Below are 23,242 nucleotides of genomic sequence, written 5' to 3'. Positions count from 1 at the left end.
AAATGAGCGCCGGACTAAACCAAAAATGGTGTGACGGTTTGTTCCCAGTGGGAAAGCAAGACTGTGGTTGAGACTCCTGCCCCAAAGGTCCAGGTTTGGCGTTTGGCTGGGGGGGTGGGGAGGCACAGAACCAAGTTCTTGTGTTTAATCCAAATCTCTTACTCCAAGACCTGCTTTATGTATGTCACACAATGAGGTGGCGGAATGGACTGTATGGGTATTTTTAAATACTGCCCTCCCACAAAAACCTTGCAAGTGGAAAGTTAGCATAGCAAGGAACGGCTAGACTAGAATCTTCCATGTTGCTTTTAAAAAAAAGCTTAGAGGGATTCTTTTACATAAGGAGAGATCCAGAGGAGTTAGCCGTGTTAGTCTGTAGTAGCAAAATCAAAAAGAGTCCAGTAGCACCTTTAAGACTAACCAATTTTATTGTAGCATAAGCTTTCGAGAATCAAGTTCTCTTCGTCAGATGCATGGTACAGAAACTGGTCAAATATAGAAGAGGAGGGGGGCGGAGAGAGAAGATGCAGTTGGGGGGGGAGAGGGAGGGTGCAACCAAAACATTCCTTTGCTAGTAAATGTAAACATCTCCTTTTGGTGTGGGGGTCAGTTGGCTAGGGTGAGGCTTCAAAGGAGTTTGCCCTGTTAGTTTGCAGCAGTAAAACAGCTAGACCATCCAATTCCTATGTAGTATAAGCCTTCGATAACCACAGCTCTCCCCGTCAGATGCATCTGACAAAGAGAACTGTGGTCCCCGAAAGCCCACACCAGGCACCACTGGGCTCCCCCAGACCCCGCCTCTAAAGGAAATCTGTTACCTGTGATAATGTGATAACCATTCATAGTCCCTATTCAGTCCCAGCTTGACAGAGTCAAATTTGCATATGAATTCCAATTCAGCAGCCTCCTGTTGGATTTTGTTTTTGAAAGGTTTCTGTTGAACCACAGTGACCTTTAAGTCTTTGATGGAATGTCCTGGTAGATTGAAGTGTTCTCCCACTGGTTTCTGGACGTTTCCATTTCTAATGTCAGATTTGTGTCCATTTATTCTTAGTCTTAAAGGTGCTACTAGACTCTTTTTGATTTTACATAAGGAGGCATTCGAACTAATGCTCTTTTGAGTCTCGGTGAGAGAGGTGGACAATAAATGAAATAAACTCGTGTGCCTGAATTGCAGCCATTCTACCTCTTTAGCTAGGGCTGCCAGATGGCCTGGCGCAACATGTCCTGTCTCTTTAATAGAGACTTCATGACATGTTAATTACCAAGTGACCTTATTTACTCCCATGTTTCAGCGCCCTTTTCCACGTCTCTATTGAAAGGCCAGCACATCTTTCTGCAGGTCAGTTGGCAACCGTTGCTGTACCACTTTCCAGGATTAATGCTCAGCTATTAGGGAGAAATGTCCGGGCCCTCCTCTATATGTGCTGTGCTAGTCTTACACAATAGGGAATTATTAATTTACAGTTGCATAGGAAAAAAATTACCTATGGACCCCCTTTTTCTTCTACCTTTCCTTCAAAGAGCTGGGGGCAGCATGCATAGCTTGTTCTCCCCATATTACAACAGCCCTATGGCTGATCCTTTGCTCTCTATAGCCTCAGTGTGAAAGGAATTACAGTTGCATAGAAAGAATTATCACTGGTGGATCTCCTTTTTCTCCTGCCTTTCCTTCAAAGAGCTGGAAGCACTTGAAGGGGCTTGTTCCAACCTACTGCAACAACCATGTAAGGTAGGTTAAGGTGGCTGATCCTTTGTTCTCTATACACCGGATCAAGAATTAAAACACATGTCTTTGCATTCATCGTCACTAAACATTTCCTTAACGAGACTTTTCTGTGTTTCCTTTCTGTCTCAAGCATACCTTCAGAGCTGGATTTATGCACAAAGCAAGAGACTGTTTAGATGGAGCATCCTGGTAGGGGAGGCCTTTAAATTTTTTTTAAAAAAATTAAATTACACATTTTGGGGGTAATGCTATGGGGGGGGTCTCTTAAACTTGACAGAGTTTAGGATCTCATCCCTTCTCTCAGGTTCAGTCTACTTTTCCTCCTATGAGATAACCAGAAACTGGATTTTGTATGTTGTTGGTTCATTCAAAGCAACTTGAACTTTTCCTAGGTTTTGGCAAGCTTGGGCAAGTGCATTCTTGCGTGGAGTCTATTCGATTCAATGGGGCTGCTCTGGAATGGCTGGGCGGCTAATCAATCTCATCCAGAGCCCGCCTCCCATTGCAGAGGCGCCCCGAATGCTACACTTCCCGCAATCCGGAAAGTTCCCATCCCCGCCCCTTCAGGAGCTGCCTGTCAAGCTGCGCAACAGCCAATAGGAAAGAGGCTGCCGCTCGTCCAATGACAAGGCAGCTCCCGCCTTTCCGGGGACCGCCTACGTAGAGATATGAGAGGCTAGTCACGTAGCTGAGTTTTTTTTAGAAGCGCCGTTCTCGCGAGGCTTTGGTAACCGAGGCAACAACAGGCCTAGCACGGGGAGGAGCGCCCTACATTGTTATGTTGCAAATTCAATTAAAAATACGTTGTTGTTTACAGACATAAGGAGACAATGTTTCTGTGTCAGGCGAGCCTGATGCTTTTTGTGGATCAAACACAGGCCTTGCTTGGGAAGATAGTCAAAGGGTTGCCAACCTCCAGGAGGGGCTTGCAGATCTCGCAGAATTGATCCAGACCGTACGGATCAGTTCCCCTGAAAAAACGGCTGCTTTGGAGGTCGCACTTTTATGATATTATATCCCACTGAAGTTCATTCCCTTCCTGAGCCCCACCATCTCCAGAACCCCCCCCCCCAAATTTCCAGGAATTGCCTATCCGAGAGTTGGCAAGCCTAAATTGTGCATTAGTTGAGGGTTCCAACGTTACACACACTTGCATGCTAGCAAGCCTTACTGAATTCCAAGGAATTTACTTTCAGATAATTTGGCAACTTGCTCAATATTTGATTCATTCCTGCCCTATAGGTCCTGGTATTGTTTGGACTCAGTTCTGTTTTCGGCATCAAATCCATACAATACTCTTGGTGCTTTCTCCACAATATTAGATCAGTATTCATACTATGGAATAAATGGTTTCTATCAAAAAAATTATCCAGGCATAGAAAATCTGCAGAACGAGGGCCTCTGGGCATCTGCAGAGAGCATTTTCTCCACTGCCAGTGCCACAGCCTATTCACAGACATTAAGGATTATGGGTGGGTTTGTTGCAAGCAACCTTCAGCTCTACCAAATCTCTACCAAATTACAATATAGGCTCCTTTTCCATGGAGTGTTTATGTGTGCGTGCACACATTTAGCTCAAACACACAACAGCAAAACATTGGGGGGAAAAATCACAACCAAGAGATCCTTTAGAGAAATCAAAAACAGGAAAAGCTTCACCTAGTGAATTTCTGCTCGTTACAGGGCACAGGAGCGTTATCTTCTCTCCTATAGTTTTCTTTATCCTGCCTCCTCAGTTCCACTATTTCTTACTAACTCTGACGCACAGGTAATGCCTGCATCTTGGGACACATTCACATGAAGGGCTGTTTTGTGCATTTTGAAGATGAGCTTTCCCCCCTTTAAACTCTCCAGCATAGATGTCTCCTCTTAAAGTAGGGTTGCCAGCTGCAAGTTGGGAAATTCCTGGAGATCTGGGGAGTGAAACCTGGCATGGCATTATTCCATAGAGTCCACCCGCCAAAGTAGCCATTTTCTCCAGGTGAACTGATCTCTGTGGCCTGGAGATTAGTTGTAATTCCGGGAGATCTGCAGCCACTACCTGGAGGCTGGCAACCTTATCTTAAAGATACCCTTCCAAAAACTCACCTGTACTTTGAGGTTAACCCCGTAATCCTAAACCATGCCATTCCACTGGCCCCCACACAGTCTGCTTTTAAAACCTCCTTCCCCACCCCTTCTCTTGCTTCCCATTGTTGACATTTACTTTGTAGGCACCTTTTTGCTCTTTACACTTACTGACATTGATAATGTAGTCCTAATCAGAGTTACACCCTTCTAAATCCATTGAAGTAATTGGTCTTAGAACAGTGTGACTTTACCTAGGAGGGCTCTGTTAGTTTCAACAGACACGTCCGGCTCCTTGCCCATTCAACCAATCTGAATCGTTTGCTAAATTTTATTTAGCTGATTGGGCCAGCTTTTTCACTGAGACTAGAGGAGGATTACAGAGTAAAGAAACAGAGTGAATAAAAATAATGTAATCATACAACAGAAGACATCTAGTGAACAATGCAACAGGACTAGGAATACAAAAAAATCAACAACGTGAGCAACAATGAGAACAGGAAACTGCCCAAGGCAATGTTGTTACGTGAGCCATGCAGAATATGGGATTACAAGGCATAAAACTATACAGTAAAAATCAGGTTGAATTAACGATAATAACAATAACACTTCTGTTTTCACCATCCTGAAAAACTGGGTGTCACCCACAAACTTTGCTACATCAGTATTTATCCTCAGTTTCAAGCCCAGGGGCACTGAGAGAGAGAAATTTAAGGAGACAAAATTCCATGGGCTCCTCAGCTCTTGAGGGCCCGTGAAACAAGAATAATCTTGCATTCAGCAATTGCATTTTTAAAAAAACTTTTCATGCTGGGGTAGAACAGCAATATGACTTCCAGGTTAGTGGTATTTGTTTTTGGTTTTGTTTTTTTAAAGAAAGAGCTCCATGTACTGCAAAGCTCAAGGTAGGGAAATGGGAAGTAGCCAAGGGCACCATCCAACCTCCTGTCTTCATTCCTCTCTACTCACTTTTTAATTATTCCATGTTTGTCCCCCTCCCTTTTTAGTCTCATTCCTTCTCATCTCTTCACAAGCTGGGGAGTTTAAAAAAACATATTTACCAGTACAACAGAAAACCTTTGTTCATATTATGAACAGAAAAAAAAGGGAATGGGTGATCAAGTCAATATTTCCCAAGAATCTAAAGATACCCTAAACATGCATTGTGAATAATAGTAAATGTCTTAGTTCCAGTTTATATCAACACAAACAATACTCTAGCTTAGCTATGACCAGATAGTTCCAAAGGGGGGCTTTAATGCCAGTTTTTTTGGATGGGGGTAGTTGCCCAATTTGCCCCTGCTTTCATGCTCCCCCGCCCCCAGTTTTACGGAAGCAGCAGCAGGAGAAGAAAGGAGGGAATGGAATGGGAAGAGAGAACTGGAGCAAGTAGGATTTCATTATCTGGGGACTAGAATCACTTTCTAAAGTTAGTGCCAGTACAGGAAAATCACCCTTTGGGCTCACCTGCATCCTCTCCCAAGATGATACACCTGAGTTTTCACATCCCCAGCCCTATTGAACATCCTTAGGTGGTGGTAAGTTTGCTTTTTTTGGTTTCGGTTTAGTATAATGCATTTTTGCAGTTTAGTACTTTGTGAGAGAGACCAATGTCTCGCTTAATCCAATGGGGTTTATAACCAGGTAAATTGTGTTTCACCTATATGAAATTAATAGTGCACATTAGTGCACTCGGCGGGGAAGTCGTCCTGATTCTGCAAGATTTGGGTCCAGTAGCCCCTTAAAGACCAACTAGATTTCCAGGATATGAGCTTTCCAGAGTCAAAAGCTCCCTTACTCCTATTGTTTGTTCGTATGTTTGCTTGGCCCCATATCCCATTGCAGTGTGCACTGTGTAAATCGTAGGCTAAGTGAAATCTATCCTTTAACAATCCTGTCCCTTTTTCATTAATGTTACTTACTGTTAAATTCACAGTAACAGAAAGCCGAGTGATTTGTTTTGTTATAGTAGCTGTTTTGGATCAGCGTTTTACGAGGGGGGCAGATGGTGGCTCTTGGGAGTCCTGTGCAAGTCACTTAAAGATAAATTAAATCAAGGGAATCGAGAGGGTATTTTGACCCTCTCTGCACCTTGCTGGGATTCTCCTTTGCAACTGACACGCTTCTTTGATCTGGCATTCTTTGTGACCTCATTCAGACTGTGACATGAGCACACAGAGTTAACCACCACAGCCAATCAGGAACCACCCTGCTTTGGATCCTATTTGCATACACGCTCGTGATAGGTTGCCGTTTGTTTTCATCGGGCTGAACCACTCAGTGCATTTCCTGTTTCTTCATGGGCTGGTTTCCCCTTCCATCTACAACTGACTGGAAAAGCAAGCTGTCCCTTCTCCTGTGCTGCTTCCCCTTGAGAATTTGTTTGGAAAATGCAGTGAGTATAAACAAGACTTCAAAGGCTAGAAGGCTTGATTGACAGGACTAGAAATAAGATTTCCTGGGGGGAATTGTTCTCTAGTGGTTAGCGCAGGGAAGTCGGCCACCGGTATCCCTTCACTCCATAGCTTAACTGCTCAGAATGGCATGGGAGGCTGCCAACTTTTCTGCTGGTGCCTGCTCCTGTGCCTTTAAAGCAGTATGAAAAGCTTCGCTGGCTGATTTGATTTATTTAATGCATTATAAAAAAAACTGCCTTTCCACTAAATCCCTTGACTTCCTCTTTTGAACTGTTTGCTGGTTGATTTTTCAGTTTCACTTTTCACAATGCCTGGTGGTTTCATGTTTCTTTTGTTTATCGGCTTGAACGCCTGCAGATTCTATTATTGATTTTGGGAGATCCATGGGCGCTTTTACATATTAAAGCTTACAGGTTTTGATACTTTCAGGTACGTAGCCATGTTGGTCTGCAGTTGAACAGCAGGATTTGAATCCAGTGGCACCTTTGAGACATTCAAGATTTTCAAGGTATAAGCTTCCAAGAGTCAAAGCACCCTTCTTCAGGTTAAGATAGTGAGATTCAAAGAATGGCAAGTGTCTCATACGTTTAAGGGCTGATTGGTTAATATATCTGGCAGTTTCCACGCAAGGGCTTTTCTTGATCTGCACCCAATGTGGAGGTCACCTGACCCCAATGGGAGATGCGGCTATGCAGATGCTGCAACTAGTAAATCGTGGTAGCTTGGAAATGATTTGGGGGGGAAAGTGGCTTCTTTTTTCCCAAAGTGAACTTGTGGAACTCACTGCCACTGGATGCGGTGGCGGCTACTGGTTCAAATGGCTTTAAAAGGAGATTAGACAAATTTGTGACAGATAGGTTTATCAGCGGCTGTTAGCTCTGATGGCTAAATAGAATCCTGCTGCTTGGAAGCAACTGCCCTGGGAAGCTTTCTTTTCTGTGCCCCTTGTGGCTAAAACGGGATGCTGGACTAGAAGAATTATTAGTCTGATCCATGAAAAGGGGCTGGCTGCAGCTGCTGGCAGTATAAGCAGTCCCTCTGAGAGGGAAATTCTGAAGAGAGAATTTCATTCGTGCAAAGTTTGGGTCTAGTAGCATCTTAAAGATATTTGCAAAGGGAGCTCTGCCTCTTGAAAGCTCACACCACGGAAATATAGTTGGTCTTTAAGGTTCTACTAGACTCAAATCTTGCTCTACTGCTACAGACCGACGTGGCTACACACCTGAAACTAACTTCAAGTGCAATTTTTCTCACCCGTGCTTGAGAAGTACCACTTACTCAATTCCCTGTTCTACACAGCTCCTAAAAACATACTGTTTTGTAAGCTGGGATGTGCCTCATTCCTGTGGAAGTCAGAGATACGGATTTCGCAGGAAGGAAATCGGGGCTTTGTGGTTTAGCTGCTGGCTTGCAGGAAACCTACATAAACGTGAAAACAAGTAACCCAGACTCTTTGCTGTTTCTCTTGTGTTATTGCAGAAGGTCTGCCATGAACACTCTCGAGATCCCAGAACACGACCTCAAAGAGATGGGCTCCCTGATCCAATCCCGCGTCGTCTTGGAAGTGTCCAAACAGGTACAATCGTTACTGGATTCCTTGGACACGACCACGCTTGACATCGCAGTGACGGGTGAATCGGGCGCAGGCAAATCCACCTTCATCAATGCTCTGAGAGGTCTTCACGACGGCGACGCCCATGCCGCCCTTACTGGTGTCATCGAGACCACGGTTTCACCCACGCCGTACCAGCACCCTCACCTGCCCAACGTCCAGCTCTGGGACCTGCCTGGCATCGGCACCCCGTGCTTCCAAGCCGAGACGTACCTGCACCAGACCAGCTTTGAGAGGTACGATTTCTTCATCATCGTCGCCTCCGAACGCTTCCGGCAGAGCCATGCGCAGTTGGCCCGTGCCGTGAAAGCTATGGGCAAACACTTCTATTTTGTTCGGTCCAAGGTGGATCAGGACTTGCGTGCAACGCAGCGGCGTCGGCCGTCCCGTTTTCAGGAAGCTCAGGTATTGCGGGAGATGAAAGAAGACTGCCAACGCCAGCTGGAAAGAGAAGGCCTGGCTTCCCCCAAAGTCTTCCTCGTCTCCAGCTTTGAATTACACCGATTTGACTTCCCGCTTTTACAGGATACTTTAGCGGAAGAGCTGGAAGATCAGAAGCGGCATGTCCTGTTGCTTTCTTTTCCATCCGTCACTGCCGCAGCTGTGCAGAAGAAGAAGAACTCCCTGCGTAGGCACATCTGGAAGAAGGCCCTGATGGCTTGCTTTGTCTCGGCTCTGCCCGGCCTTCCCATCCATCTGAACATCCCGATGCTCATGAACACCCTTGTCTCCTACCGCAGGAATTTCGGCCTGGATGACGCCTCTCTGGGGACCTTGGCCTTCGCAGCCTCTAAGCCTCCTTCTGAACTGAAAAGTCAGATCTGTTCGACTTTAGGGAAGGATCTCTCGGAGAATGCAGTCCACAGCATTTTGAGCCAAGCTGCCATCTACGGGCAAATGGCTGCGAGGCTGGTGAAGAACAAGGTGCCGCTTTTGGACAACTTAGTTGCCGGGGGCGTCTCTTTCGTGGCCGCCTATTACCTACTGCACACTGCCCTGGACAGCTTTGCGCAAGATGCCCAACGAGTCCTCGAAAAGGCCTACGGTTTTGAGGATGAGGCCCAAGCCATGCTCTGTTACCCTCCAGATCCGGGGTTCCTGTTTGATTGAGGCTGGGCCAAGAAAGAAGTCACCACCAAACTCTTGCGATAGCCAAATGTTCACTCTCCCTGTTACGTTTCTGTATCTCCTCATTCCCTGTCATGTCAATCCAACTGGAGCATGGAAATGCACTCATACACCTGTATAATTTAACATTTTCACCAAAGTGCCCTCCAGGCATAACTATGAGGAAATGCCTTCAAAGAACAGTGCTGCATACATTGGACAGTCTGTGTACATTTCCACTTAAATACAGCAAGACTGGATGTTGGGGAATTCTCTCTGTGGGTGGCATGTACTATGGGGTCACTATATTGGGTGGATCTTATGAACCCTTCGGTTTCGCCTGCCACGACAGCAAAACGTGTCAAATTTATGTGCCTTTCTGGTTCGGGAGCAACGGCCGATATGAGTACGGGATAGCAATCGAACTGTGGTCCTGCTCATCTGGAAGACGGATGCAGATAACTACTCCGCTTTTGCAGGATACTTGGTTTTCCTAGTGGAAACTTTTGTGTGTGTGTCGGGGTGGGTAGGGTTATCTCTTAAAAGCAATAATGCTTCTGACAATTTTAGACGATTCTGATGAAAAGGAATTTATTGGAAGTGAGGTCATGTAAAGAGTTGGATCCAGGAATCTGACATTTATTTAATTGCTGGCCTAACCACAGATTTTCAATCGAGTGGGACAAGCAGCGGGTGACCTCAGAAAAAGAATGCCAAGAAGGCGGTTTCGCCTGCCAGCATAACCGTATGAATTGCCATGAAAACGCCGGCCTCCAGTGCATTCTTCAGGGTCATAATATCTGTGCTGATCAGCTTGATCTCAGCAGGGACTGGTTCTGGTTCTGCATCAGCTGTGACCAAGTTCATACTTTTAGCAGAGCTGGCTAATATTCTTAATGAGAACATGTGTGAATGTTCTTTATGCGTAAGCGTAAGCAACATAACGCCCAGGGAAGCAATGAGGGACATTAGAAATGGCAATTTCAGAGACAAAGGATTTCTGTTTTGGAGCAAGCCGATGATCGGCGTAGCCACTGCAAAGAATGCCTTGGTTTGTCATTTGCAAGGACATCGCGTTGCATAACAAGCCAGCCTTTTAATGTATTATTACCTATTCCATTTTTTTAAAAAAAATATTAAAATACAGATTTTTACTAATTAGCTGACTGAGCCTAAGCTACAACATACTCTGTTCTCTTAATAGCTACACTGACGAGAAAATATGCCTTTCTCTCTCTATATTTTTGGCAAATTAAAGAATATTTGTATTTAATAAAAAGTCTATTCTTCTGCATCTGCTGCTTTTGAGATGTGTTCATGGCACTGACAGGGCCTGGATCTTGCAGAGACCCTCTTGAAGTAGGAAAGAGATGTTGAGCCGATATGTATAGGGAACACCAAACCAGCGCCACCCCCCATATTTATCTCCCACAAATCACGCATCACAGAATGCAAGGCAGAATACGGCGGTCTCCCATCCAAGGAATACCAGACTTGCTTTCCTTCATCCAGGTTGCTGGATTGTGCGCCTTTCAGCTGTCTCCCATGTGTTATTACTGATTTATTTAGGAAATGCGCAGGCTGCCTCGAAGCAGCTAACAAAGTATAAAACTCCACATTAAGAAAATCATATGCAACAAAGCGTACAAAATTCCATGCATTCTAAAGCCAACAGTAATGAACCCACAAGGGGAAACAACCTAACAACCTGTATTCAGCAGCAAAAATCATCAGTTGAACAACGTAACATAAAACTGCACTCCAACAACAGTCCCCAGACTACTGGCAAGCCATCAAGACAGTCATCCTAGCATGGAGCAAAATCACTGTAATGTATAAGAACAGCTTTGCCAGATCAGACCAGAGGTCTGTCTAGTCCAGAATCCTGTCTCATGCAGTGGCCAACCAGTTATTCAGGAAGGCCAATGAGCAGGCATAGAGGCCATGTCCTTCACTCGATGTTGCCTCCTGGCACTGGTATTCAGAAGTTCACTGAGTCTTCATATTTGGACCAACTGAATTAGTACAAAGCACTCTGTAAGCTTCCAGGAATACCAGAGCTCCTCATGAGGCTGGATGTTACAAAATTGAAAAAGAAGGGTTGAAGGCAGAATTCTCAGGCCCTGATCTTCCAGGCATCCTTTGTGAGGTATCTGTAGGCAGCTGCTTCACTTTGTTGCTGAGGTGACCCCTTCTATCTTTTTAAAGTTTGTACTGTCCAGCCTAATGAAGAGCTCTGTTGAGCCCGACAGCTTGCACAGTGACCCCTGCTAATTTGGTCGGTCTGAAGAAAAGGTTATGACATGGATTTTGTTCTTGTTTTGGGAATTTGTGTGGACTAACAAGGCTGTACATCTTATTCTGTTACGCAAGGCTCGGCATTGCAGTGAACACCAATGGCAAACTTGCACTGCAGGGGACGCATTTTTTCAAGCATCTTATCAAGAACGTGGCCGAGTTGCAAGAAGTGGAGATTGCCCTAGTAGTGTTACCATCTGCTTTTGGTTTTTTTCAGGTTAATACGGAACTGTATGTGGTCGCCCAAAATTAGCTGTTACACCTAGGGCTCATTTTGAGGGGGAATGCGCAGGAATGCGTTTCAGCAGTTCCCCAAAGAGGTCACATGTTAGGTGGCCCCGCCCACCTGACTCTCGGCCATTTTGGCCCATCTTGTCTTGGATTGGGGCCGAAACTGCCCAGGTCGGGCCTCTGACGGGTGGTGGATCACTCTCCTGTTCAGCAGCGACCCAATCCTGACCATTTGGGGCTCCTTTTTGGCCATTTTCAGCCCCCTTTTGCCATTTTGGGCCCAATTTCGGCCCTGAATGGCCAGGATTGGGTCCAAAGCAGCCAGGATAGGTGATGTCAGGGTGTGTGGCATATGCAAATCAGTTACGCTAATGACACATTTCCAGTGATGTCAAGGGGTGTGGCATATGCTAATGAGTTATGCTAATGAGTTCCTCCAGCTCTTTTTCAACAAAATGACTCCTGGTTACACCTGATGCATGTCTTGCTCACCATGTGAATAAAAGATATACAATCAGTCAAATATTTACAATGTGTACATATACAATTACATAAATACACACATATGTCCCATAATGGCTGCAAAGAGACAATGATAATTCTATAACTTCCTATACAAATTTGCTGGAGTAATGACAGTTCTTGGAATGATTCTTCCTCGTGTCCTCACACTCCAAATGTGTGGTGATGCCAATAGGATGGTCAGTATAAGGTAAGTGTTCAAACACAGCAATGTCAGAAGAGCCTGATAGGACAATCCTATCAAAATTACGCGCAGCAGTCAGTTGTTTGCCCTAAGAAGGATAAATAGAGGGGAAATAGTATGGAAATAGAGGCGGGTCCACAGGGCTGCTAGAATCAATCAATCAAGTTTATTTCAATAAGAAATCAGCTCCAGAGAGTCAGCAGTAGGTAGGAAGGACGAACGGACGGGGGTGGGGGGAGGGGGCGCAGATTGTAAAGTGCGCTAGAATCAAATGGCCAGCCCCCGTACAGCTACATTTCAGTTCAAAAAGACAACAGACAATCTGATCATGCATCTCCTGCTTAACTGGAAATTTGGCCCTTAGTTTCCATAACAGTTTCTATCATGGTGCAGTGGTTAGAGTTCTGAACTGGGATCTGGGAGACGCCAGTCGAAATCCCCACTCTGCCACGGAAACTCGCTGGGTAACCTTGGGCCAGACACTGCCCCTCAGCCCAACCTATCTCATTGGGAGGTTGTCTCGATAAAATGGAGGAGCAGAAAACGATAGAAGCTGCTTTGGGTGTCCCCAAGGGGGAGAAAAAGGGGATATAAAACATAAAATCAGAGCTTTTTTTCCGGGAAAAGAGGTGGTGGAACTCAGTGGGTTGCCCTTGGAGAAAATGGTCACATGGCTGGTGGCCCCGCCCCCGGATCTCCAGACAGAGGGGAGTTGAGATTGCCCTCCGGGGGCGTGGAGGGCAATCTCAACTCCCCTCTGTCTGGAGATCCGGGGGCGGGGCCACCAGCCATGTGACCGTTTTCAAGAGGTTCCGGAACTCCGTTCCACTGCGTTCCTGCTGAGAAAAAGCCCTGTTAAAATCAATTGATCAAAAACAAAACCCCTTCTCTTTAACGTAGTGAGGAGCATGGGCTTCTGAGCCACGCTAGAGGGTGCTCTTTCCTCACAATCCACCAGCTAGTGCGCCAAACGAGTCACCAGAGGGTGCTGTCTAACTAAATCTACTAGCCGTGGTCTCTGATGCCAGAGGCACAGCCTGGGAGTCTATTTTGTCAAGAAGGGGTTGGGTGTGGCAAGTCTATAAAATCCCTCCAGAGATCATCTGTCACTGCTGCTGCTTCCCTAGCATTAGTGTGTGCACGGCTCCTGTTTTGGGAATATGATCTTAAGAGCACATGCAATGATAACGAATCTGTTGGGCACATGACCCAAAGAACACACAGCACTGGCACAGACTTATAAACCACCCACAGGTATTCTAGGAAGGCTACATCCTACACCGCAGCACATTTCTACAAAGAATCAATGGAGAGCGTGCGCCAGTATATTTCCATGTGGTGGATGGAAACCCCAGGTTGAGAGGGTTTTGCCTGAGATTGTCCAGCAAATTTGGGATGGAAGAGGATCTGTGTAGTGGATCGTTCATCTATCTGCATTTGATTTAAGGATTACAGTGACAATCCTGGAAGGAAATCTCCTTTTCCCAGCTGCTCTGTAGCCAAACTCAGTTGAACCTTGAGGCTGTGAGACTGGGCTGACTACCTAAATCCCAACACACACACATACACACACACACACACACATTGCCCCATAGCACTGACTGCTCAGGGACAGGTAAGCAGGAAGCAGCTCAGAACTTAAGCGGTACAGCGCAGGAGCACAGCATGGTGTAGTATAGAACAGCATGATGTAGTATAGCACGGCATGATTATACCCAGCACAGCATTTTTATGTCTTTGTCCCTGTGCTCTGTGGGAAGGAGAGAACTGGGGTTGGGCACCTCACTTGTTTAGCCCAGCAAGCCTGATCTCATCAGATCTCAGAAGCTAAGCAGGGTCGACCTTGGTGAGGAATTGGATGGGAGACCTCCTATGAAGATGAGGGTTGCAGAGGCAGGCAATGGCAAACCGCCTCTGTTAGTCTCTTGCCTTGAAACCCCTACCAGGGGTTACCATAAGTCAGCTGTGACTTGATGGCACTCTCTACCACCACCAGGCCCCCACAACTCTACTTTCAGTCCACCCATTTCACAGTCTCTTGAAAGGTCTGCCTCTTTTCAACTTAAAAAAAAACTATCCGTGGGTGATTAAATGCTTTTGACTCTACCTCCCCGCCTGCCAAGTGAGGGCTCTTGATTTTACAATGGACAGATCTTCAAATACTTAGATCATCCTAGACTAAAAGTGTAGGGGGGAGTGAAAAATTGGGGTAAAGGAGTGTGCAGCTCTGTAAAGGGCGCGGGTTGACCATTCCTGCCTCCGCTACTCTCTTTACTGCTGCCCTCTACACATTCTGTTCACAAGTTACAGTGAACACATGTGCAATCGGTACACAGCACACACTTGATTGTTCTTTGTGGGTGTTTCGAGTAATTCTCATGTTACATTCAATGTATTTACAGCTGAACATGTGATTGAAAGCCCACATTTGTCTAGGCACTGGTTTCTGTTTTAGTCTGTAAAGTGAACATGTCCTGGCTCTTTCTTACAAACAGGTGTACAGGCAGGTTGTTTGTGTATGTGGAGCCGGGAATTCTCCTACAAATATGACAGATCTGCACGCTACAGAATCTGTTCCCTGGAGAAAACAGAAGCTTGGGGTGGGGGTGGGGGTGGACTCTTATGCATACCATTCCTGCTGATTTTCCTCCAAACTCTGCCCTCCCCATGCTCCACCCCCAAATGTCCAGGAATTTCCCAAGCTAGAGGTGGCAACCTTATGCATGTGCATTCACTGTAGCATGTGAAGAGGGCTATTGAGACAGACCTTCGGTCTTTCCAGATCAGCGTTGCTTGCTCTGACTGGCAGCAGCTTTCCATGGTCTCAGGTCAACTTCTGTCTAATCCTTTTAACTGGAGATGCTAGGGATTGAACCTGGATCCTTCTGCATGCAAAGCAGATGTTCTACCACTGAGCCATAGCTCCACCCTGTGGTCCCTCCTCTTCACCCAAGCGATGCCCTGAACATTCCATGCCTCCCAGAGGGCAACAAGAATGATCAGATACATGGAAAAAGACTAATCTTTTTTTTTTCTGCGTGAGCAGAGTGTCCCCAAATATACAGCCCCTCCTATTTTTTCTGTTGGAGACCTGTTTTCCTAGCCATACTGATAGGCACACGACCACCGAGTTTGCTATCAGAAGACACAATGGAAACTCTTTCAGTTAGGATTTATAAAACATTTATCTTAGCCTTTTCCCTGAAATGCTAATTTTCTGCATGCAGGGATTTTATTTTGTTTGTGAACCAAAAAGCTGAACCTACACAGGCAGTCTGTAGACAAATTTACTGCCTCAGTGAAAAGTAGATCCCTGACATTAAAAAGGATCGGAGGGTGGGATAATGTATGCCTCCTTCTCTCTATCCCTTCCTTGTTCTTCATAATGATAGGTAGGCATAAAGTACACCTGTCCTGACAATATTGTTGTGAGCGAAGCATGTTCCCAAGCTGTGCTACAGTTCTAGGTAGTGCTACCTCGATTGCCCTGATGCTGGCAAGCAGAAGTCCCAGGTGAAGTCCAAAGGTCGGCTAACATTCTGGAGTGCTTCACGTTCAGTACAGAAGCATAATGCGGGCATTTGGTTTATAATCTGAGACAAACCGTCATAGACTCACAGGGTTGGAAGGTCATCTAGTTCAATCCCCTGCAAAATGCAGGAAATTCCCACATTACCCCCCTCCCCCTGCACACAGTCACCCTTACTCCATGACCAGAAGATGGCAAAACTCTGTCAGGATCCCTAGCCAAACTGGCCTGGGGAAAATCGCTACCTGACCCCAAGGTTGTGATTTGCCTTACCCTGGGCATGTAAGAAGGGGCCACGAGAACTCAGCACTGATGTAACCCTTCCTGCCCTCCTTCTCATGATCTGCCCAGGTTCACCGAATCAGCATTTCTGTCAAATGGCCATCTAGCCTCTGCTTAAAAACCTCCAAAGAAGAAGAGCCCACCACCTCCCGAGGAAGCCTGTTCCACTGAGGGACCGCTCGGTCAGGAAGTTCTTCCTAACGTTTAGCTGAAAACTCTTTTGATTTCATTTCAACTCATTGCTTCTGCTCCGACCTTCTGGAGCAACTCCGCGCCATCCTCTATATGACAGCTCTTCAAGTGCTTAAAGATGGTTATTGTATCACCTCTTAGTCATGTCCTCTCCAGGCTAAACATACCAAGTTCCTTCAACATTTCCTCATAGGACATGGTCTCCAGACCCTTCGCTATATTTGTTGCCCTCCTCTGGACACATTCCGGCTTGTCTATATCCTTCTGAAAATGTGGTGCCCAAAACTGAACACAATACTCTAGGTGTTGCAAATGGGTCCCCAGCGGGAAGAAAGACGGGATATAATTGAGCTAAATAAATGAATACATGCACTATGAATACGTATGTCTTTGTAAGCAAAGTGTTTATTTGATGTATTGTCGAAGGCTTTCATGGCCGGAGAACGATGGTTTTTGTGGGTTTTCCGGGCTGTATTGCCGTGGTCTTGGCATTGTAGTTCCTGACGTTTCGCCAGCAGCTGTGGCTGGCATCTTCAGAGGTGTAGCACCAAAAGACAGAGATCTTTCAGTGTCACAGTGTGGAAAAGATGTTGGCAGGTCATTTGTATCTACTCAGGAGGGGTGGGGTTGAGCTGAGTCATCCTGTAAGAGTTTCCCAGGGTGTGGAATGCTAATGGAGGGAGGCTTCACTGTATCCTGAGGAGGTTCTTTTGCATATGGATTGCAAAAGTGTTTATTTGTGTGTGTGTAAAGTGCCATCAAGTCGCAACTAACTTATGGTGACCCCTGCTGGGGCTTTCCAGGGAGAAGCAGCGGTGGTTTGCCAGTGCCTTCCTCTGCAGAACCTTCCTTGGTGGTCTCCCATCCAAGTACTGACCCTGTTTAGCTTCTGAGACCTGATGAGATTGGGCTATACCATGCCGCCTTCCCTCCCAATTTAATCTTGTATATTGGAGCTGAATCTGGAAGTGAAATGTCCACTCCTTCTTTTCTGCCCTCCCTCCAAGCTAGAAAAGAAAATCCTCCAACTACTACCCCTGAATGAGAAACTGAACTCAACAGCACTGTCTCCCATCCTTTCAAACCTTCCTCTTTGTTTTTGAAAGCATCATGAAAGCAAAACAAACTGGGATGGGTAGCTTGGCACCTATGGGAGATGGGCGCCAGCAAAGGAGACTTTGAACTCACTGGGCATTTTCTGCAAATATTTGTTCATGGCAAACACAAACACCTCCCGGCTCGGAAAAAAATCCATCAAGAAAGGAGAAGACAGAAACGTGGACTGAGTTAGAATGGGGAGCAAGGGAACAATGGGCCATGAATAGACATGGGCATGAACAGAAAAAAAACCCGAACATGGTGTTCGTTGTTCGTTGTTCATTGCCATCCATGAACAACAAACAACAAATATTGACGAACATGACCTGTTCACAAACATATTCGTTGTTGTTCATGGGGGCCAGCAGGCTCTCCTCCAGCCATCAAGATCCCTACCACACCACTCCCAGAAACCTTACCTGAACAGGCAGCAGGAAAGGTACCAATAATAAATAATAGCTTAGCCCAGAGCCTGGCAGCAGCCCTGGAACTTGAAGAGGTAGATCCCTATCCCACCACACACAAAGAAAATTCAAGCTCCAATGCACTCTCCCTGCCTCTCTCTCAAAATGCCAATAACAACTGTCTCCCCCTCACTGTCTGCAAAACCAGAGCTAGGAGCTCCCCTCCCCCCTGCTCTTTGCTTCCTTGTAACAAATTTGGAGCTCCACACTTGAAAGGAAGACCTGCCTATCAAGCTAAATTGGGCTTAGATTGGGGTTTCCAGGGCAACAGCAGGAGTTCAGACAGAGTTCAGGCAGTCCCTGCCTCTGGTTGCCAAGCAAATGGATTGCAGGTGCCAGATTGTCTGGCTTGATGAACAGCAACGAACAGCAACGAACGAGGCTTGCAACGACCACCTGTTTGTTTAGAATGAGGCCTCACGAACAGCTTGTTTGCCAACAGCTAATTGGGCTGTTTGTGGCTTTTTTTAGTTCGTATTGCTGTCCGTGCCCATCTCTAGCCACAAATAGCTTGGGGACTATAGGCCCGACTGCCTGGTTAACAGGTTTGGGTTATTTGTGGGCAACCTGAACTGCCTTCTGAGCAATGGGTTCTTCTCTCATGATAGGAGAGCAGGACATGAGCTGAACTAGCAGATGTTCGAGCATCTCTGGTCCGACTCCCGGCTTTGACATCATTATTATAACCCCTGCCAAGTCTTCATTAGTTACTGCTGCTACTGAGAAATTTGGTCTTTCCCACTGCCCACACTTTTGGGGTGAACATTTTGTGTTTCCTAGCCCTCCCTGGCAGTTAGGATTCTTTGGGATTGAGGGATTACTTCCACATGGCCATTGCAGAAACTTTAGAGAGCAAACATTAGAACGGCAGTAGCTAAGAACTGGTGAGCGGCGATCCTTAGCATTTCCCAACCTATGTATAGCAACCTGGAAGTAGGCCATTTGCAGGTTTTTTAAATTCGTGCATGCTCACTATACCCCAAAGACTGGGAACTGCTGTTTCCCCAATAACTTTATTAGACATTGCTGACTACCCCATGAACCCTGAATTCAATTTCCTAACATGAATGTTAAAAAGAAATGTATTTTTACTGCTGTTGTTATAAGACTCTTTCTATTTGGTTTTACTATTTTAGTTGCAAACTCACTTGTATATGAAAAATCAAAAAGAGTCCAGTAGCACCTTTAAGACTAACCAATTTTATTGTAGCATAAGCTTTCGAGAATCAAGTTCTCTTCATCAGATGCATGATGACGAAGATAACTTGATTCTCAAAAGCTTATGCTACAATAAAATTGGTTAGTCTTAAAGGTGCTACTGGACTCTTTTTGATTTTGCTACTACAGACTAACACGGTGAACTCCTCTGGATCACTTGTATATGGTTTGGGTCATCCCCCACGCTCACCAGGACTACATAGCTCCTCTTGTGAAGAGATAGTGGCCAAAACCTCTGCCTTGCCATGAAAGTTGCTATCAGGGCTGGCAGCCTGGAAATAAGGTGGAAGCTGATTCAGGAAGGCGAGCATGTAAATAAAGAAGGAGAGTCTGAGAGCTTAGTATGTGAGTTGCTCATATTGAAAGCTAGGTCAACAGTTGAATCAGAGCAGCGGGACAACATCAGGGCAGTTTGTTGAGCTAGCACTGCAATTCCACCCCGCCAGCAGTAATAGTGGCACCAAAGTGCAGTAGGGAGTGGACCAACAACGCCCTTTTCTAGCAAGATAGCATAGTGGAGAAGGTGTCTCTGAGGCTGTTGACAGCAGTGTACACATGTGTCTTTCCATGTTTCACCCAGACTTGCTTAGAGCCTCCAGCATCAATGAGATGCTCAAAGCTTGCAGAAAAATAGTTGAGGGGGCCCTTGACTCCACCCAAATCTCCAGCAGACAACACATAGCTGGAATAGGTGCCTCAAGTTCCTAACCTTTTCCAGCATCTGAATTTAGTGTGCTAAGCAGTGGCTGGTGAACAAGGATTATTTTAACAGTACTCTCACCTTATGGAATATGCTAGACTCAGGTGTCTCTAGTCCTTGTGTGAAGATTTTCTTCCGAGCAAAGCAGTTTTATGCAGTAACTGCCCTTGACCGTCAAACTTCTGTGGCTAAAGCTTCCGCCTTTACAGTTAGAATGTTCACACACATTCCGTGACATCACAATGTATCCCTGTCAACTTACTTTGTTGTCACAAAGGCATCCACTTTTCTGGTACAAGTTATGAAATGCAACCTATCTTACGCAGAACACAAATCTGATAACTTTTGCAATGAATTTAGGTGGTTGCAATACATCGAGAACAAAGTATGCTAATTTATGATATCTTGAAATATGAAATCGATTCTTTGGCTCAATCATCAACCAAAACAGAGACTGCAATGAAGAAATCAGAAAAAGATCGAGACTTGGAAGAGCAGCTGTGAGGGAACTAGAAAAGATCCTTGAAGATAAAGATGTCTTTCTGGGGACAAAGATCAAGATAATCCAAACCATGGTATCCCCCATTACTATGCATGGATGTAAAAGTTGGACAGTGATGAAAGCTGACAGGAAGAAAATTAATTTGAAATGTGGTGCCAGAGGGTTTTGCAGATACCATGGACAGCCAAAAAGACAAACATGTGGGTACTAGATAAAACAAGCCTGAATTCTCCCTAGAAGCTACAATGACAAAACTGAGGCTATTGTAGTGGGTTTTCCGGGCTGTATTGCCGTGGTCTTGGAACTACAATGCCAAGACCACGTCAGGAACTACAATGCCAAGACCACGGCAATACAGCCCGGAAAACCCACAACAACCATCGTTCTCCGGCCGTGAAAGCCTTCGACAATACATTGAGGCTATTGTACTTTGGTCACATCACGAGAAAACAAGATTCTCTGGAAAAGTCAATAATGCTAGGAAAAGAGGAAGACTTAAAATGAGATGGCTGGTCTCAAGAAGCCATGTCCTCCAGTTTGCAGGATCTGAGCAAGTCTGTTAATGATAGGACATTTTGGAGGTCTTTCATTCATAGGGTCGCCATAGGTCAGAGGTGACTTAACAGCACATCACAGATCATGAAACTGGCTTTCTGAAAGTCACACAAACCCCTCAGTAAATATCTGCTATTGGAAAATGCTCACCCTGTTACAGCCCCCTAGATTTTTTAATGCTTTTTTTTTTATTTACCAAATTCAAACGCCGTTGTTCCAGTCCTGCTTCCTACCTGGTTTCTGCTATTAAACATTTATGACAAGGTTACAATTCAAGCCTTATCTTAAAAAACTAATTTTAAATGCAATAAATCCTTAACTGAATAGATTGAGAAGCGATAGCTAAAATTCGAAACCCTCGCCTCAGTTTAATAACATTATCTATTAAATAGCCACCACAGCAATTCCACTCCTATCCCACCCTTGCTCCAGGCACTCAGGGCTCTATACATATTAAACTTTTAACCTCACAATTTTGTTTCTTTAAGAGATTTCTACATTGCAACCTCAGAGTTCTGCTTGGAGCAGCTTCCAATCAAAACAGTAAGATATGAATAAAAAAACTCAAGCCGTTAAAACGAGCCCAGGGACACAAACTCTACGTAAAACCATTTAAAAAGCTGGAAAGATAAAACCCCTAATTAAAAGCCTGGTGAAAATTTGTTTTGGCTGTGTGCACCTAATAACAACAACATCAGGTATAATAACTGTGTTTATATACTGCAATAGTAACCAGGGCACGAACTGAAATACAAATCAAAATTAACCACGAACCAGGCTGGTTCATGGTTCGCAAACCACGGTTTGTCAGATCCCATTTCTGACGAACCACCACGAACTTTTAGGCTGGTTCGTTTGGTTCATTTTTTGGTTCCTCACTGCAGACAGCCTGGTGCCAATCAATCAGTTTCCTAGGCAACAGGGGATGGACTTCCTGCAGACCTTCTGCTGACCCGGAAGTGAATTTCTGCTGGCCTGGAAGTGACCTTCTGCTGTCCTGGAAATGATGATTTTCTGATCTGAATGTGACATTTTCACGAACCAAATGAACTGGTTCGCGAACCAGGGGCAGGTTCATGAAAGTTCGTGGTTCGTGAAATTTGACGAACCACGAACTTCATGGTTCAGTTTTTTTCTGGTTTGTGCCCATCTCTAATAGTAACACTAATAACAAGTTAGTGTATCCTCACAATACAGCTGGGGAGCTGGGGCTGAGAGGAGGGGCTGACCCAAGGCCACCTACTGAGCTCATGGCAATAATGGGATTTGAACCAGTAGAGTGCTGATTTGCAGCCAAACCACTTAACCACTGTGCTACGGCAACTCTCTAATGTAGGTACCACATGAGCTCAAGGGGAAGAATTTGAGTCCTGTGGCACCTTAGAGACCAACAAGGTTTTTCAGGGATATAAGCTTTTGAGACTCAAAGCTCCCTTCTTCAGATTCAAGGGGAAGGGTTTTCCAGAGACAAGATGCCACTACAGAAAATGCCCTGTCTCCAGTAGCCACCCACCTTACCTCAGAAGGCAGGGGGCACAGAGAGCAGGGCTTCAGTGGCAGATGTTAACTGAGGGGACTAGATAGTATGGAAGCAATCATCATGTGAGGTAGGTTAGGCAAATAGAAAGAGGGGTTAACCCACGGTCACCCCTTCCATGGCAGACTGGGGATTAGAATCAAAGTCAAAAGACTGATTTGATTATAAATGTTGATAAAGACTTTGATTATAAATGCTGAGTGTATGTAACGTAAGTAAGGGGATGTAGAGGAGAAATAGTTTTGTAGTATAATCGGCTGTAATATTGTTTTTGTGTATTGTTATATATCTTGTTTATATTATTTTATTCATTGGTTACTGTCTTTGTTGTTTATTGTTTTTCTTTACTTTCAAATAAAAACTTCAAACATTTTAAAAAAGGCTGGTTTGGTCTGTCTCCAAAAAGAGACCATTTAGAGCTTTCTAGGTTAACAGCAGCATAGCGGCTGAAAAACCAAGTGCAGCATTTCGAAGTGACTGGAGATTGCGTGGACCATCATCAAGGGTAGTCCTCAAAAGAATATGTTACAGTAGTCATGGGATTGAAGATACCCTTCCCAAACCACAGCCAGAAAGAATTGGGTTTAGCACGTGTTAGCGTGTGCAAGTGTGGCAGTCACACAATTCCACCCCTCTCACCCCCACCAGTATGCAGTGCGCACACTGGACAGCCATATGGGCTAAGTGCTAATATGGGCCAAAGGTTTTCTTCCCGAAGCTGAGCGGAGTGTCCGGTGACTCACTCGTATCATGTGATGGGGCACTAGGAGCAAAATGAATTTTTGCAATAGATCTTTCACAACCTGTTTGGGCAGAGCTATTGAAATGACACTGAATGACTCTTGCAATAAACGAGCTCGTGTCCCCAGCCTGATAAATGTCTGTAGCATGCCTATATTTGGAAAAACGTGTTCTAGCGTCCTATCCCCAGAAAGTGCACAGCAGAGCTGCATAAAGTCCTATTAAAAGGGATGGGCCAACTTCCTGGATGAAACATT

The 23,242-nt window shown here is 45.2% G+C and overlaps 1 protein-coding gene across 1 annotated transcript; it reads left to right on the top strand.

Moving 5' to 3' along the window:
• The first annotated feature begins 6,103 nt into the window (after positions 1–6,103).
• LOC129343270 (interferon-inducible GTPase 5-like) lies at positions 6,104–10,226 on the top strand. Its single transcript, XM_054999391.1, has 2 exons — positions 6,104–6,191; positions 7,693–10,226. The coding sequence occupies exons 1-2, from the start codon at positions 6,187–6,189 to the stop codon at positions 8,933–8,935; spliced, it is 1,248 nt and encodes a 415-aa protein (XP_054855366.1). The 5' UTR covers positions 6,104–6,186; the 3' UTR covers positions 8,936–10,226.
• The last annotated feature ends 13,016 nt before the right edge of the window (positions 10,227–23,242 follow it).

The sequence above is a fragment of the Eublepharis macularius genome, chromosome 15 (genome assembly GCF_028583425.1).
Source record: "Eublepharis macularius isolate TG4126 chromosome 15, MPM_Emac_v1.0, whole genome shotgun sequence".
Classification (NCBI taxonomy): domain Eukaryota; kingdom Metazoa; phylum Chordata; class Lepidosauria; order Squamata; family Eublepharidae; genus Eublepharis; species Eublepharis macularius.
This window is presented reverse-complemented; position numbering and strand designations above follow the sequence as displayed.